Raw genomic sequence first — 14,054 nt, forward strand, 5'->3', positions numbered from 1 at the left:
GCTGAGTGGGGGTAGCTTAGATAGGAGTCCTGGCCCTACTTTGGTTGGAGTATGATTGAAGGGCTTTTAAAGGATCAAGAAGTCCTCATTTGTGTTAGAAGGTTACAGGACTTCAACATCATAATCTGGTGAAGAGATCAGATAATCAGTGCTCTCTTTGCCTTTAGGAAATGGATCACAACCATTTGCTCCTTTGGTGCTTGGAATCTAGGAGGATATAGGTTTCTAGATAAGTGGTGGTTTATGACTTGGTGGCTGCAGGAATGTGGGCTTGGAAAAGGTCTTCAGGTTGGGCAAGTCAAGAGAGAAGCTTGTTGCTCTTATTCCTTTAGCTGTTTTTTGGCTGGGCTATTTTTTTCGGTGATTGCTTTTTGGTAGAAGAATAAACTGAAATATTACTATATCATTGCTTTTTGGAGCCTAAACTCTAAGGAGACCGAAGAAATCTTTCTACTTTCACTTGGCCAAGAGGGTGGGAACTTGTATGGAAAGCACCTCTAGCCAGATTTGGAAGGTCAAAGCATCGCCTAAGTGGCCCTTTTTGCTTGGGAAGCGGCAAGAGAATGCATCTTAACCCTTGACAATTTAATAAGGAGGGGAAGAATCTTGGTAAATGGATGTTTCTGTATCAGATGATGCAAAATCCTGTAACTATGTTCTCTTGTGGTACTTGTTTGCATATTGCATGTAGACTTGGCTAAGAGGGTGGGAACTTGCATGGATACTTTCACTTGGCCAAGAGGGTGGGAACTTGTATGGAGATCAGCTCTAGCCAAATTTGGAAGGTCAAAGCATCGCCTAAGTGGCCCTTTTTGCTTGGGAAGCGGCAAGAGAATGCATCTTAACCCTTGACAAATTAATCAGGAGGGGAAGAATCTTGGTAAATGGATGTTTCTGTATCAGATGATGCAAAATCCTGTAACTATGTTCTCTTGTGGTGCTTGTTTGCATATTGCATGTAGACTTTAGTCTTCGGTCTTCTGGAGATAAGCTAGGTGATGGCAGGATCAATGAGAGTTGAGTTCGGGCTTGGAAAAGATTGCACGAGGATAACTACTCCTCAAGGCTTATCTCTTTGGCTACTTTTTGGGTAACTACAATCTCTTATAACCATATTCTCTTATGGTGCCCGTTTGCTTATCGGCTGTGGACTTTAGCTTATAGTCTTTTGGGGATAAGATAGGTAATGGTGGGTCGGTGAGAGATGAGATACGGGCTTGGAAAGGATGGCACAAGGGTAAGCACCCCTCAAGGCTTATTCCTTTGGCTGCTTTTTGGGCAATTTGAAAGAAAAAACATGAGAGCTTTTGAGGTTAGTTTGGTAGGTTTTTCTTGCGAAGCAAAAAAATACTATATATTCACATAGTGCTAGAAGGTGCAATCTGTAATAAAAAATCTTTACAAGTCTAACAAAATAACAATAAGATCTCCAATAAGGTCCTCAAATATCTTTAAATTTGTTAAAATTAGGTTCAACACCCTCAAAAACCCTCATATTCCTTTCCTTTTAGATGACCCAAATTGTAGCGAGTGGGATAAGCTGAGGGTCTTCTTTGCCATTGTGAAATTCTTTCCATGTCCGCAACTCCTCCCTAATACTACTAGCAACGACCCAATTCACACCATGGACCAAGTGTGATAGGAGTACAGGCTCCATCGAGAATATTATTGCAGGTCTCCATATCATTCTTGCACAAAAAACATCTATATACTAGGGTCTTGCACCTTTTTATTAGCCTATCTAGGGTCAAATCTGCTTCCAAATTGCTTCCCAAGTAAAAAGCACAACTGTCACTGGTTTTCACTTTCTAGACCAGCTTAGATGGGAACTTGACGAGTTGATCTTCATTCATGGATAAGTACTGATAATAAAACTTGATTGAGAAATAATCTTTTGGTGATAAATATCAAACCGGTTCATCCCCCAAGTCCCTAAAGATCATATTGGAGACAAAGCTTCTAGAAGAGTCAAGTAGCTGTCCAACTCCCAATCATTCAGATTCTTGGTTAATTGTACTTCCCAAATGTAAGCTTTGATAAATTTAAGGATACATCGTTCTAGACTATGGGATTTTTGTTTGACATGTAAACATTTTGTGTGTGAGTTTGCACTCCTTTGATGCTGGCGAATATATTATTTTTCTTTTAAAAGAAAATTCCTCGTTATTATGTTAAAAAAATAGTACATAGTATTTATAAGAATTCCTTTGACAAATATACAAAAACTAAGAACATGAACTTTTTTTGGGATAAAAGAAGAAGCATATTAAAATGAGAAGGATAGTTACAAGTATTGAGAATGAGACATTGTCCGAAAAAGGGAATGAAGCAAAATGCAAAAAGATTAATCCAATGGCCTCAACATCAGAACAGCTGAAAGAAGATCCCTACTGATAAAAAATATTAACTTCCCAATTTCTATGTAGTATAGGAAGCGCAATGTCAAGATATTTCTTAGCCTTAGCCTATACAGAGCTCAAGAATGTCGTGTTCACACATATCTAAAGAATAGGAACTAATTATAGGAAAGGAAAAGACCATAGAATAAAAGACTAAATGGAAAATACTCTATAGGAAATCTCATAAATATTCTTATTCTCTAAAAGTTGATTTTTTAGCATGGGAAGCGGGAAGAGAGTATATATTGATATTGACAAACTGATGAGAAGCGGAAAACTACGGTAAATGGTTACTATTTTTGTAAGAGAGAAACAGAATCCTGGAATCATATTCTATCATGGAGCCTTGTTGTATATAAGATATGGACTATGGTTTATGGATTATTGAGAATTAGCTGGGTTATTGCTGGTTCAATAAGAGATGAGACTTGGTTATGGGAGGGAATTAGTAAGGGGAGAAAAATTGTGGATCTCATTCCGCTTACTATGCTTTGGGTGATTTGGAAAGAGAGAAATAATAAAGTTTTTGATGAGATGGAAGAGGAGTTCTCTAAGATTAGGGATAGATGGTTACAATATTTGAGATCTCTGATTTTATCCTATTCATATCATAAAGGATTTTGGAAATGTTACATACATATTCACTGATTTGTAAATAATTTTATACATGGGTGGCACCTTCTTGGTGCTTGTGAATTAATACTATTCTTTTTATTTCAAAAAAGTATTTAAGTAACTGTTCATATAGCTTTTTTGAAAGGAAAAAGTACTCAATATGCAATGCCTCAAGGGGGTTCTGACCACCTATGGTAAAAGAGTATTTAAAAGTCAATCAAAACACCAATGAGGTATCGTAAATCCTACTCAGGAGTAAGAGGATGACTCTTAAACAAAAATAGAAGGAGATGGCGCTATAAGTCTCTCACTTGACAAATGGAGCCGAAGCTTAGTTGGGAAAGCTCCCAACCATTAGCTTGGATTGGTGAACATGAGTCTACAAAAGCCAATTTCTGAGGGTGCCTTATACAAATAAAGGAAATACCGAATGACAAGGCCACCAATACTAGGTGGCTGCTTAACCATATGGAATCTCCTATTGTCCACTGAATCATCCGAGAAAAATCGACATTGGAGTGACTCTAGCCTGTTTGCAATACTAGCTGGGTTTTAGGGAATAAAGAGAGAACATAGATGCGCAAATTTGAAAACGTGTATTTGATGAGGGTAGATGCCCTCACTTTGATGGAAAGCCCGTCTTCCAGCTGGAAAACTTTCTCCCAAATCTAGAAACTTAAGGATCACAGATGGCTTTGTTTTTGAAGTTGTCTCCTCAAGGCAAATCAAGGAAACTGAAATATGGTAAAAGACTATGTGAAACTACTTTCTAGGCAGTATCAGAAATTATAAAAACCCCTGGACACCTGAAGTTTGTTTAAGCTCTCAGCTTATCATGTTGAATAATTAGCATATGGTATTTATATGGATACCTATAACAAGAATAAGAACTTAACTATAGGAGAATTCAGTATATAGGAAAGACTGGTGAAAAATACCTGTAGACTATTACAACTTGTTTGGTTCCCTTTGATAAAATATTCACCAAATGAATACTTCACACAAACACGATTGATAAAATTTACATGAATGCTATATAACGGTGTTAGATACATGACCAGAGTTTTTGGGGTTTCTTTGGTAACTTACCGTTCAGTAATTCTGAGGCATGATTAAGACATTTATTTGTTATTAACCTATAACGCTATAATGTACTTGATGCATATAGTAGATACTGCAGGATGAAGCATGTCATTTGAATATTTAGTTTGTACTTTAGCCCCTGAAGTGATTTTATGTATGCAGGGTTGGAGGACATTCTTTGAGGAACCAATTATGCTCATCGCATTTGTCTTGTTAGGTCGGAATCTTGAACAGAGAGCTAAAATTAAAGCTACCAGTGATATGACCGGACTTCTAAGTGTTTTGCCTTCAAAAGCTCGTCTTCTGGTCAATGGTGATGCAAAAGAAATGAGCTCAACTGTTGAAGTTCCTTGTAACAGCCTCTCCATTGGAGACCTAATTGTTGTACTACCTGGAGTACGTAAAATGGAATGTTGCTGATGTTATTGTGAACTGTCATGTTTCTTTTTCATTCATTTTTTATTCTCATCTCAAGATATCTGTTTAAAAGAAACTTCATTTTTCACAGAGTTGGTCTCACTGTCAGATTTTCTTTTTTGCCACTCATTATGTCATAGGATGGTCTTCTTCCAAGCATGTAATTCAAAAGCAAGAATAATACTTGCAGCTAATTATTAGTTGAAAAATCTGACGTGCTACAAATTCATGAATTTCTGTTCCTGTAGCATATTTGGCAACATCTGAAAAATATTTCTCGTCTCTCTAGGATCGTGTTCCAGCAGATGGAATCGTTAGAGCTGGTAGAAGTACCATTGATGAATCAAGTTTCACTGGGGAGCCGATGCCAGTTACCAAACTTCCTGGGGTATCTTTCTAGATCTACTTGTAGCTATTTCTTGATATCAAGATATAGATGGTGCTTTGTAGCAGTTATAGACGTTTATTATTACTCTTCTCAGATCTACACAAAATTTGTTCAATTATGCATTGTTTACACTGAAACTAATGCGTTTTGGTCGTGCTACTCATCTTCTTGCATCTTCTCATACAATTGTGATTTTTTTTTTGATAGAGTCAAGTAGCAGCTGGAAGTATAAATCTGAATGGAACTCTTACAGTCGAAGTACGTAGACCAGGAGGTGAGACTGCAATTGGAGATATTGTTCGTCTGGTAGAAGAAGCCCAAAGTAAAGAGGCTCCTGTACAGCGATTAGCGGACAAGGTCTTCTTTGTTTCTATATGCTTTATTATGTGAATTCACGCATTTTTATTGTTTAGAAAAAGTTTTCCTAGATAGATTCAGGAATATTATGATTTTAATGTCCATATGTTAGCTTTGCTATACCGTTTTCTTAATAAGAGGATGTTTGACATCATTTATTTTTATATTTACAAGCAGCTTTAAGTACCCTTTTTTAATCTTTTTGTTTGGAGACATAAAAAGACAGGATGCTTGTTAGATTTTTAAAAGTGACTTTAAGAAGGTAAAGAGTAAGCACCTCATTCCTAAATTTTCAGGTTCTTATTTTCTTTATCTAATAAATTTATTTAACTTCTCTTCATCATTGTTTTTTAGAAAGTATTTACTAAAATAACTACTTATTTTTTACAAGTAGCACTTTATTTTAATGTATAACTGCTTATTTTTTAAATAAGAATTTATTTGTTTTAAGGAACATAAAGCATCCTATTGCTTTATGCACATTTTTTGTCAATAATCACAAATACCCTCTAATATTGAGGGTAAATATGCATATTTAATACATAAGTACGTAGATGAACATCTATGGGAAAAGTTACATCTCTTAGATCAGCATAGACATTTTGGCAACATTGCAGAGATTGAGAAGAAGAAGAACTAACAGATGTGTTTGGACATGAGCTTTGAGAGTTATAATGTGCAAAAACCGCTAGGACTAGATGGTTTGTGGATGAGGCTCTACGATGCTGGAAAATGGAGTATTTCAGTTGGAAAAGCTGAGCAAACTAATAAAAGAAAGGGGAATAACAAATTTGATGTATTTGATTACTATTCTCAATAGATTGTCCAACCATTTCACCTGATTGTTGTGTTTGGAGCCTTGAGTCTTCAGGTGCTTACACCTTTAAATCCTTTTTTTTTTCTTTCCGGGTTCCTCACCTGCAACCGTAATGCCCATTCATGTTTTATCCCGTAACTTTTGGAAGATGAAAGTTCTATCTCAAGTATAGAGATTTGCATGGACAGCTGTGCTTGATAGCATTCTTCTTATAGAATAAGAAGTATTATTAAGATGTTATGTTATTAATTGTCTATTTCCTTTTCTATTTTAGAAACTTGCATATATATAGGTTATGATATTTAATAAATATACATTCAACCATTCTTAAACCGGCGAATCCTAGTTTCTTGACAATTGATCTCCAAACTAAACCAATTCAACTGTTACTGTATCTATCTGTGCTATATCTTTCTTGGTTCCTTGCTGATTGAACATGGTGCCCTTACAGTTCTCAATGGAATTGGCTTCTTCACTTTATTTTTAAAATGCCTGAAAGCACTCTGGCGCTTTTTGGGGATTGGCACAACGCATTCGAAGTGCCCATATTGAACTGATTGTACATGCTAGGATATTTAATCAGATGCTAACCTCTTAAAGTAAAAAAAAATACTATCCTAGATTTATATTAAAGGAATAAATATTCTCTTATAGTTAATCTGGTAATGAATTTAATAACAGATTTAGGTATAAGAGCATTTCTATCCCTTTATAAATGATACTTATGAGCTTGTAAAGACACTTTAAGCAGGAAAAGTATTAGGTTTACATTTTACTTATAATTGGTCTGAATGTGGAAAGTTTAGTTAAGATTCTAATTTCTTTGGTGTTTCAGGTGTCTGGGCACTTTACCTATGGTGTGATGGCCCTCTCTGCTGCAACATTTATGTTTTGGAATCTGTTTGGTACGCGCATTTTACCAATTGCCTCATATCATGGAAGCACAGTTTCATTGGCGCTGCAGCTTTCTTGCAGTGTTCTGGTAATTCTTGAGATTATTGTGTCTATCGAGGAAATTAATTCATGTTTTCACTACTGACTTCACGAGATTACCTCTGCCTATTATTTCTCCTTTTTAGGCTTTTGTCCACTGATTCTCATTGCATGAGTATCGTTTCGTCTTTTTACCTCGTCCTGCAAGATTTATGTATTTAGCTTAATGTGGTTTTCCATAAATTTTTTCTTTGTTGTAGTCTTGCTGGTTATAAGAATTAAAAGAAATCATTTGGGTAGAGGACAGCGTCACAAGCAGCTATTATTATTATTAACTGTTATAATTAAATGGTTTATGTATGAGATTGAGACCGATATCCTTTACATGGTTTATGGGAAGAGAGGCAAGGTTGTAAGTTTTACCAGATTTAATGCTACAGGTCACAGGGGCCTGCAGATCTCTGCCATAGTTCTTACTCTTTCTTTTGGTGGTGAATGCCACTGAGTGTAATAATCCTTCTACAATGTGATTTATTTTGATGATGAAGGTGTTGTGTTTATAATTCTTGCTAGACATGGCGTGATGTAGGTTGAGATGTAGGAAAAGATAGGTCAATTTTTTGGGGAGCTAAAGACATCAAGATTGAGACTTCTTGAATGTTGTCTTCAGTTGAAAGTTTCCTTCAATTGAGGGATATTGGTGAGTGGTGAAAACTTCAGTATGTAAAATTGTTTGTTTTATTCTACTTGAGTCATGAAGGTCATCTAGAAAGCTCAGATGGGAGGAAATTCATTGTTTTTGTTTTGAGAGTTGCTAGCATTTCACTAAGCCTATCATTGAAAACTTCATCGAGGAAGCTGATCTTTTGGCCTGTTATAACATGTGGATCGATAACGAAGTTTTCTACATCATTAGATCACATAGTGCTTTAAGGAGATGGCTTAGCTAAATTGGAACAGTTCAGGCAATGAAATCCCCAATAGCTATTGTCAACTTTTCTTATATAATTTTGGCTTAATAGTAACACATTCTAATAAGATTACTATATGTCATCGTGGGAAATGATAGAGAAAATCTTAACATAGAAGTTAGAATTATAAATCTATGTAGTTATGCATGTGTTTTTTTTTAGAAGAAAAAGCATAAATATATAAACAAAGCACCTAGGGGGTGCAACCCATGTATGTGTAGTTATGCATGTGTTGCTTGTGCATAGACTTGGATATATTTATAATGCGGCAAAAATGAGAGCAAAAGCTTTTGGTATAATATGAGGAAAGTGAGAGCAGAAGTTTTTTATTGATTTTGTATGATGGCATCATCTTTTCTTTTTTTGCTAGCCCTCATCGGGCGTGAACTAAGGCTTGAACTCGACCGGTAGAAGCCTCATACAAGAGGCAGTTACGTCAGGTCTAGAGGCTTTTGGTGTATGATGGCATCATTTTCAATTCAACTTTTATTGCTGTTTACCTCATTCCCTGATCTAGATGCAGATATCCTGGAGATCTTTTCAATGGAATTGGAAAGGAGATTTACATTTGTTTCTATTGATTTGCACTGCAGCCCACTTTTTTCTGTGTCGATGAAGTTATATTTCTTGTGCAGGTCGTTGCTTGTCCATGTGCTCTTGGCTTAGCCACACCTACTGCCATGCTGGTAATCACATCATAGACTGATGGCTTTGCGTCAGACAAGTGGATATTGAATGGTGAAGCTATTCTTGGTATTAAATCAATTATTAATGTTGGTTTCAGGTTGGAACTTCACTAGGGGCAAGGAAAGGGCTGCTTTTGCGTGGTGGAGATATTCTAGAGAAGTTTTCATCGGTCAATGCTGTTGTATTTGATAAAACAGGGACCCTAACAGTTGGTAGGCCTGTCGTGACCAAAGTGGTGACTTCCAAAGATTCAAGGTTAAATCATGATTTAAACTTATTTTATTTTATGAAAGCATCCATTAATAAAAAGTCAGCACAATTTACACTAGTTGAAGCTTTTGGAATCAATTTCTAGTGTGTGATTCTAATGCTTTGTAAGTTCTGTGGCAGACAGAATTTAGGTCATGCGTGGTCAGAAGTTGAGGTCCTGAGATTAGCTGCTGGTGTAGAATCAAATACTGCTCATCCTGTCGGTAAAGCAATTGTGGAGGCCGCTGAGGCTGCTAATTGTCAAAATATGAAGGTAACTTCTCCTTAGCCTAAAGAATGTGCTTCTAATACATTGTGTTTCCAAATTTCTTGAATTTTGCAACATCCACAATGATGTTATTTAATTAGGTGGTGGATGGAACATTTATAGAGGAACCAGGGTCTGGTGCAGCGGCTATCATTGATAACAAGAGGGTTTCTGTTGGGACACTGGACTGGGTTCAAAGGTACGGGAAATCTTATTTCTGATAGTTAATATGCTGCAATACTTCATTGCGTGCAATTAGGTAAACATTAGTTCTAGTGTTTTTATATGTTTGTTTAGTATTTTACATTTAATTTTTTTCATCTCATGGTGTTTGCTTACTTTGCTGTAACTTTCCATTTGTGAACTGAAAGTCTAGATTACGATTAAATAGCAAAAAATGTCCTTTTTTCTTTCTCTTATGAAAAATGGGAAAATATATATGGGTTTTGGTTTTAGGTTTGATATGATCTGTATTGGCATGCTGAAATTTGAACACAACAATAACTTGATGTACCATTAGTGGCTCGGTTATCTATAAGTCTCCATTACAGCTTATGTTATTGAGTCAGACTCTGGTGGTCTCCGCTGTGATATTGATTTATCTGTGATCCAGTGACTTGGATTGGAGTTGCGTACAGAATCCCACATCAAATATCTTAAACCATAAGATTATTAAAAAATACTTGCCATATGTTGATATCTTTGTTATGTTGCATATCTTTTCCTTTTAATGAGAAGTTTATTATGCATTCTCTTATCTCAATACATAATATGCAAGGTGATTCTTCAGAGCAAATGCCATTCAGGATTTAACGGTTATTAGAACTCTTTTGATAAAGCACAAAACCTGTTAGTTTCATATGAAGCCTCAAGTTTCAATGTGACATCTCTAGTGAGTTCTTATTGCAGGCATGGTGTTAACGAGAGTCCGTTGCAAGTAATGGCCACAGATGAACTTAATAGTCAGTCTATTGTGTATGTTGGAGTAGAGAACACCCTCGCTGGTCTTATTTATTTTCAAGATCAGATCAGGGAAGATGCTGGACATGTTGTTGAATCTTTGTCTAGGCAAGGAATTAGTGTTTACATGTTGTCTGGGGACAAAAGGAGGACCGCTGAGTATGTTGCATCTGTTGTTGGAATTGCAAAAGAAAAGGTAGGGAATTCTCTTTCCATTAACTGAACAGTAACTTAAAGAGTGAGAATTGAAATGAGTCATCAATTGATAAGAATAGTCATAATACATGGGCAATAAAACTTCGTTTCTTGTTGCTTTCTTTGCTTGGGAAGCCTCTTGCAAGAAAACCCCCATGATAGATAACATGAGGAATTGTGGTAGATTCGTTGTTAATGGGAGCCTGATGTGCATGCAAGAGAGTGAATCCCCGCACCATTTCTCTTTTTTTTTTTTTGGGTGTACGGAGGCTGGAATACAATGGGATTCATCCCTATCCTACTAAACTTGTCCTACACTGCCAGTGATCTGATTGCAGATGAATTTATTGGCTTAGGATGGCACTAGGGTGTTCAATTCTGGGAAAAAGCATATGTTCCTATCAGTTGGGTTATCTGGAAAGAAAGGAATAGAAGGTTTTTTATGGCATTATATTTTCTTTTGCTCGCACTAGGATCTATTATTTTAGAACTTGAGTATTGTCTTTATGGTCCTTCTCTTTACCCTAGAGAGGATATAGGGAAATTACAGATATTTTACTCTCTTTTCTTTTCATAGTTTGTACAGCTTCTTTTGTATTTGGGTGGCACTCCATCGATGAATTGTAAAAATGATATCTTCTTTTTCCTCTCATAAGAAATATATATATATATATATATATATATATATCCAATAAAGTTGGAGGCTTGAAAAACAAACAAAATAGCATACTGTCTAAAAGACCGAATGACTTCCCTTATTCTGGGAGTTGAGTTCACTGCCCCAATCTACTAAACCTTGTACCACAGTACATGAGCAAAAGATACATCAAACTGAAATAGTTACATATAACAAAATGAAATGCAATTTTAAACAATGGAATGAAAACAATGTAAAAGTATCTGGGATAGAATGCTCTTCCTTACTTCTCTTTGGATAAGGTACCATAGCTTATTCCATAGTTGCGTTTATGTACTTTGCTAAGGGATGGATCACTATTTGGCTTAATTGTTTTCTTTGGCTCCATGTTCTTTCTTCTGTTGGCACGACAACACCTTATCCTCTTCTTCTTACTAGCAACAGCTTTCTTTCTCCTAATAAAATTACTTATATGTTAAAAAAAAAAAAGAAAAACCCTAATAATTACATGATTGGGTGATAACTTATCTGCTTTGTATTGCAGGTGCTATCCGAGGTTAAACCAGGTGAAAAGAAGAAGTTTGTAAGTGAGCTCCAGAAGAGTCAGAACATTGTTGCTATGGTTGGTGATGGAATCAATGATGCTGCTGCCTTGGCTTCATCGGATGTTGGAGTTGCTATGGGTGGGGGTGTTGGAGCTGCCAGTGAGGTGTCCTCTGTTGTATTAATGGGCAACAGGCTGTCACAGGTCTCAACATGTAACTTTTCATCTTTGCTTATGAGTTTGATGTGTGTTTTTCCAGAAATTTTTGCTTCATGTTATTGGTGACGTTGCTTAACTAAAATAGCCGGTGAACATTGTGTCACTTCACATCGAGATCCATCTTCCCAGACTCCTGAATTCATTTTTCTTTCTCTTCCCTCAAAATTAAGTACACAACAATGTTCGAATCACTTTTCTTTGCAACATAAACTTAGAAATTAAAGGTCTATCTGCAGTACTACTGAAGCCACACCTGGTACCCAAGCCCTAACTTATGCCCAAAGTGTCTCAAACATAAGGGAGGCACTAGACTGAGGCCTTAGAGAAAGTGCACTTTTCTTTTAGTACATGTGGCAAAATCAAATTTTTCATAGATACAAGTATTGTCTTTAGCCATCTACCGTTATTTCTGTTTTAATGCATATGTTTCTCGTCTTCTAGAGCTCTTATGTAGGGAGATCCTATCTTCCCTTTCCAATTCATCATTTGATGTGAACTTTTAACTTCCTGCTGCTCAAAGCAAGGGAATTGAATCTGTGGAAAGGGCTGTTAGTGGGGCAAGGAATTAGAAGGTGGTGTTTTCACGTCTCATGTTTTCTGATGTCTTCCTTCTCTTCTTGTAGCTGGATAGAGAATCTCTTACTGATATAAGATGTGTTCTTTTATGCTTTCAAGTGGCCGACGGCCTCAAGAATTAGGGTGATTCAAAAATGGTGGTTGTGGGGAATGGTTTTTGTGTTGTGAAGATGGCTCAAGTTCTGGGTTGCGAGGTTGCTAGTTTTTTTATCAAATACCTTGGCTTGCCTCTTGGTTCCAAAGAGGAGGAGAAGATATTTGGTACTTCAAATTGTGAAGATGGAGAAGAAATTGTCTAGCTGAAAAAGAAGATTTGTCTCAGAAGGATGGAGGGTGACTCTCACTAAGAGTGCTCTATTTAACTTTCCTATTAACTTCTTCTCTTTGTCTCCTATTCGAGTAAGTGTGGCTAAGAGAATAGAAACTATTGTAGATTCTTGTAGAGTGACTGGAATGATCATGGAAAAGATCACCTAGTCGCATGGAGGATGGTCAAACAGCTTTGAGCAAGGTTAGTTGGGGTAAGGTCCTTACCTACTTTCGGTAATGTTTTGATGGCCGAATGACAGTATGGTTGTTGACTAGAATATTTTATTATTTAATTAATTGAGATGATACAATTAGAATTATATTAGAATAGTAATATTATGTTGTTAGAATTATATGAAAATAGTAATTTTCTTATCTATAAGTCAAAAATTTTATAAATACTTTAGTTGTAATAAAATAAAGAGTATGAAAAGATAAAATTTGTATTTTTTTTTTCTAAAATCAACATAATATCATAGACAAATGAAGTTATTTTAGGGTTTTAATTTTAGGATTTCCTTCAAACTCTAAAATAACACAATAAGCTGAGTTGGTATTCATTTATCTATATCAACTTTCATCACCACCTCAGACGGTGTTGTATACTCACTGGCGGCCTTCCCCCAACTCCGTCGGCCGCCAGCAGCAGATGTGCGTGAGCTGCATGTGCTGCTGCACACGCCGCCACGTCCCGCTGCGATTTCCCCAAGAATCACTATAGAAACTGCCAATGGGTTCAGATCAGATACAGATCTAGTGAAAATTGTGCCGGAATGGCTTGGATTCTGCCTTTCACGCAATTCAGTCACTGTGATCTTCTTCTTCAACTGTGCGCGGCGCTTCTTCCGGCCTTCTGGTGTCGAACGAGCACGAGACCAACAGATCCAACGCCTCTTCCTCTTCAGTCGCACAGATCTGCCGCGCCAGGGACAGATCGCCACACAATTCGCTGCTTCAAATCTGGTTTCACGCAGTTGTGACTCTTTAGATATGTTCTTCGACCATCTGCGACGCCGCTTCTCTGGTTTCACGATATCAGTGCTGATCTGACTCCTCCGCGTGTGAGTCGCTCTGACTGCCTTTCTTTGATCCTTTTTCCGGCTCTTCTGCAGGCGTCCCCTTCTGGTTTCGTGATCCTGGTGTTGATTCGGCTCCTCCGCGCCTGAGCTCTTCTGACCAGCCTTCTCTGGTCCTTTTTCCGGCTCTTCCGTACGCGTCTGCCTCTGCTTTGCAACTTGGTCTTCAAGTTGGATGTGTGATTTCGTTATACTAATTTGAGGGAGAGTGTTGATTAAAATATTTTATTATTAATTAATTTAGATAATATAATTAAAATTTTATTAAAATAGTAATTTAATATAATTAAAATTTTAGTAGAATAGTAATTTCTTTATGTATAGGTTAAGAATTATATAAATATCTCAGGTGTA

The 14,054-nt window shown here is 36.6% G+C and overlaps 1 protein-coding gene across 2 annotated transcripts in view; it reads left to right on the forward strand.

Moving 5' to 3' along the window:
- PAA1 (P-type ATP-ase 1) overlaps positions 1-14,054 on the forward strand; it is a 35,501-nt gene that overhangs the window by 16,840 nt on the left and 4,607 nt on the right. The window contains exons 6-15 of one of the 2 annotated variants that reach the window (XR_002539971.2): positions 4,260-4,493; positions 4,804-4,902; positions 5,110-5,259; positions 6,912-7,058; positions 8,616-8,666; positions 8,765-8,922; positions 9,058-9,190; positions 9,286-9,383; positions 10,094-10,340; positions 11,521-11,734. Coding sequence is in view for 1 of the 2 variants with exons in the window: in XM_022044110.2 (XP_021899802.2) it covers positions 4,260-4,493; positions 4,804-4,902; positions 5,110-5,259; positions 6,912-7,058; positions 8,616-8,666; positions 8,765-8,922; positions 9,058-9,190; positions 9,286-9,383; positions 10,094-10,340; positions 11,521-11,724 (1,521 nt within the window). In the remaining variant the exon portion in view is untranslated. The remainder of the gene's footprint in view (positions 1-4,259; positions 4,494-4,803; positions 4,903-5,109; positions 5,260-6,911; positions 7,059-8,615; positions 8,667-8,764; positions 8,923-9,057; positions 9,191-9,285; positions 9,384-10,093; positions 10,341-11,520; positions 11,735-14,054) is intronic. The other variant, XM_022044110.2, reaches the window with a different exon arrangement.

This window comes from Carica papaya, chromosome 6 (genome assembly GCF_054855325.1).
Source record: "Carica papaya isolate Zhongbai chromosome 6, ASM5485532v1, whole genome shotgun sequence".
Lineage (NCBI taxonomy): Eukaryota > Viridiplantae > Streptophyta > Magnoliopsida > Brassicales > Caricaceae > Carica > Carica papaya.